Here is a 2,701-nt window from a genome sequence, read left to right on the forward strand (position 1 = left end):
TGGTGGGTGTGGAGTGTTAGATGTGGGGTGGTGGGTGTATGGTTTTTGGGTATGGGGTGCTGGGTGTTGGGTGTTTGGTGTAGGGTGGTGGGTATAGGGCGGTGGGAATGGGGTGATGGGTATGGGGTGGTGGGTGTACGGTGTTGGAAATGGGGTCTTGGGTATGGAGTGTTAGGTATGGAGTGTCGTATATGGGGTGCTGGGTATGGGATGTTGGGTGTTTAGTGTCGTACATGGAGTGTTGAGTTTGGGGTGTTTGGTGTTGGGTGTTAGGTATGGGGTGCTGGGTATGGGGTGGTGGGTGTGGGGTGGTGGGTGTGTGGTTTTTGGGTATGGAGTGTTAGATGTGGGGTGGTGGGTGTGGGGTGGTGGGTATCAGGCGCATGGAGTTTTGCTCATGGAGAGGCTCAGGTGGAACACAGCCCTGCAGAGGGCAGAGCAAACTCTGAGTCAGGAGAGGGGGGAATCCCACAAGATGGAGCAGAAGGCAGTGGGGTCGTGGGCCCATCCCCTGGGTTTGGGGGTGGGATGGTGCCACGCATCCCCTACATTGAGTTTCTGGGACTGCACTGCAGGAACCACTCGAGGGCTCCAGGGAGGTTACAGGGACTAAAGAGCAAAGCTGCATCCGTAACAAACCCTCACCCAGAGAGCCCTCCCCCAACCCCCTTTGCACCCAGCAGTGCAAACAAGAGAGCATTTTCCCATCCCATGAGCACTCCCAGCTCTACAGCACATTCCCTGCAGTCAGCCCCACACCTCTGCCCCACGTGCTGCTCAGTGCAGAGCTGTGCAGCGCCTGCAGGACCGGCTGCCTTGTGCCCCACAAACTGGTTTAGCTCTGGTTTGTCGCCATCCCGACCGGCCGGTGCTGTGCTGCAGCCTGGGGGGGTCCTGGTAAAATAGGGTTTGGCTGCTGGGAATGGGAATGGGAATGGGAATGAGAATGAGAATGGGAATGGGAATGGAATGGGCACGGTGGATGCATGCAGTAGGGTAGGGGCTGAGGGAATGGGAATGAGAATGGGAATGGAGTGGGAATGGGAATGAAGTGGGGATGTTGTGTGCACGGTGGGATGGGATGATGGATTGGGAATGGAGCAGGCATGGAGCATACATGCAGTAGGGCAGGGGCTGAGGGAATGGGAATGGGAATGGAATGGGAATGGGAACTGGCAGGGCATGATGCATGCACACATTGGGGCAGGGGCTGATGGAATGGGAATGGGAATGGGAATGGGGTGGACACCATGCCTGCACACAGTGGGGTAGGGGCTGAGGGAATGGGAATGGGAATGAGAATAGAATGGGAGCGAGCATGAAAATGGGAATGGGAATGGGGTGAAGATGTTTTGTGCACACAGTGGGGCGGGAGCTGAGAGTATGAGAATGAGGAGGGAATGGGAATGGAATGGGAATGGAATGGGAATGGGAATGTGTGCACACAGTGGCACAGGGGCTGAGGGACTGGGAATGGGAGTGGAATGGGAATGGGAATGGAAGTGGGAATGGGAATGGGAATGGAACTGGAATGGGAATGGGAATGGGAATAGAAGTGGGAATGGGAATGGGGTGCATGCACAGCACGGCGGGGGCTGCTGGAATGGGAACGGTGTGAGCACAGTGCGCGCAACACAGCAGCACAGGGGCTGAGCTGAATTCCTGCAGCCCCGACCTGCAGGGAACGCAAAGTGCAGCTCCGAGTCACAGCGGGGCCAGCAATGCCAGCGCTGCTCCCTGCTTTGCAAACCCCAGTCGGCGTGGTGAGCCGTGCCCGCCCCGCTCCCTCCTGATTCTCAGTTTGCTCTTCTTATTGATTGATTTTCTTTTTTGGGGGGAGACGTTTTCGTTCCTGACATCTAGCGGTGCCTCTCTGCTGAGCGCTGAGTCACTCGTGCCCGGTGCAGGAGTCGCTGCCCCCGGGCTGCAGCAGCGCAGCTCTGCTTTGGGGGTTGCAGAGGTGGTTGGTGGGATGGGGTTGGTGCACGGGAAGGAGCTCTGATGAGCGGCTGGGGCTGCAGCAGCTCCTGGTGTGCGATTTGCGAGGCTCTGCGAGGGTGTGGGGGTGAAGGTGATGTCGCAGCCCCACAGAAGTTCACCTTGGAGAGCAAAAGGCGAAATGTGGATGCTTTCCCCAGATGCTCACTGCTCCCCTCCCGTCCCACTGCATGGCAGCACTAACCACGTCCCTTCCTTCTCTCCACAGTTGTGAAGGAGCCCTGAGCCCGAGCTCAGCCACGCCGATGCCATGGAGGGGGCTCTGCCCACGCTCCCCCCAGGTAAGACGTGGGGCACGGGCTGAGCGTTGGGGTTTGTGCTTACTTAGAGGTCTTCTCCAACCTTCACGACTCCACCACCTGAATGACTCCACCAGCAGACGTGGTGGGATAGGTTGGGGTCGGATTTGACCTTGGAGGTGTCGTCCCATCTGAATCACGAGTGGGCACGGTGGGGTGGGTCGGCAGTCGGCAGGGAAAGGGGTCACCATCCCCATGGTGGGGGGGGGGGGGGGTTCGACGAGGAGGCTGCAGGGATGTGGGGATGCATTTGGGGTGGGAGGGGGGTGATCTTCTCAGAGGTCTCATCCAACCATCGGAACATTCTGCCATTCCACGAGAAGAGCTGACAACGCCGGGCTGAAGAAGTCTCACCCCCCAGCCTCCCCACGAAGCAGCCAACACGGCCGTCATCGCAGGTAGGG

The 2,701-nt window shown here is 58.5% G+C and overlaps 1 protein-coding gene across 1 annotated transcript in view; it reads left to right on the plus strand.

The window, feature by feature from the left end:
- The first annotated feature begins 456 nt into the window (after positions 1-456).
- SMAGP (small cell adhesion glycoprotein) overlaps positions 457-2,701 on the plus strand; it is a 2,887-nt gene continuing 642 nt past the window's right edge. The window contains 3 exon segments of the mRNA XM_010726930.3: positions 457-897; positions 2,207-2,279; positions 2,621-2,695. Of these exon segments, the coding sequence (XP_010725232.2) occupies positions 2,249-2,279; positions 2,621-2,695 (106 nt within the window). The 5' untranslated portion in view covers positions 457-897; positions 2,207-2,248.

This window comes from Meleagris gallopavo, unplaced genomic scaffold (genome assembly GCF_000146605.3).
Source record: "Meleagris gallopavo isolate NT-WF06-2002-E0010 breed Aviagen turkey brand Nicholas breeding stock unplaced genomic scaffold, Turkey_5.1 ChrUn_random_7180001862757, whole genome shotgun sequence".
Taxonomy (NCBI): domain Eukaryota; kingdom Metazoa; phylum Chordata; class Aves; order Galliformes; family Phasianidae; genus Meleagris; species Meleagris gallopavo.